This window comes from Choristoneura fumiferana, chromosome 28, assembly GCF_025370935.1.
Source record: "Choristoneura fumiferana chromosome 28, NRCan_CFum_1, whole genome shotgun sequence".
Classification (NCBI taxonomy): Eukaryota; Metazoa; Arthropoda; class Insecta; order Lepidoptera; family Tortricidae; genus Choristoneura; species Choristoneura fumiferana.
In genome coordinates, this window is record NC_133499.1 from 3,455,917 (window position 1) to 3,456,618 (window position 702).

General features: G+C 38.5%; 1 protein-coding gene across 1 annotated transcript in view; it reads right to left on the reverse strand.

Moving 5' to 3' along the window:
• LOC141443753 (uncharacterized) overlaps positions 1 to 417 on the reverse strand; it is a 48,614-nt gene extending 48,197 nt beyond the window's left edge. Inside the window, exon 1 of the mRNA XM_074109103.1 lies at positions 66 to 417. Within this exon, the coding sequence (XP_073965204.1) occupies positions 66 to 417 (352 nt within the window). The remainder of the gene's footprint in view (positions 1 to 65) is intronic.
• Positions 418 to 702: the final 285 nt, after the last annotated feature.

Consider the following 702-nt stretch of genomic DNA (forward strand, 5'->3'; position numbering starts at 1 on the left):
AGTATCGACTGCAGCATGCGTTTTTTGATTAAACGGTTCATTGTCAGATTTAGGTTCATCATCACAGTCTAGTCCCGACTCGACTTTAGCATCAGTTTTAGATTTAGACTGATCATCATTGGTGTTATCTGTATCGTCATCCCATTTGAGTTCAAAATCAAGCTCACTGTCAACATCTAGACCTTTGTCTTTCTCGAGCGGAAGCTTCTTCTCAATGACAGTCTCTACATCATCGTCAAACGGTTCCAACACTTCACCCATAAACGTTAGTGGGCCTGGCCCATCACCACTAGGGTGTTTCGAAATACCCGCTTCAATGCCTAGTGAATTCTTAGGAGTACCCGGTTGAATCTTGGGTGTAGACGCGTCATCGTCCTTATCAAGACTTGGAGAGTCTCCTTGGCCTTCTGCACTCATATTCACTGTGAATTTAATACGTAAATTTAAACGTCGGCTTAAAACAATACCATTTAACGCGGCGTTATATTACACATTGGGGAACTATTGCTATTTGAAATAAATTGAAACATGAAAAGATTCAATTTGGGATGATTATCACTTAATTTCTAATACGCTTAATTACTGTTCTATTGTTTTATTTAATTAAAAACACAAATAACACACGGCCATGAAGAGGCATTGCATTCTTTTTTTTTTTTTTTTTTTTGGAGATTGTGGCTTGGTAACGAGACCTTTAAGCCA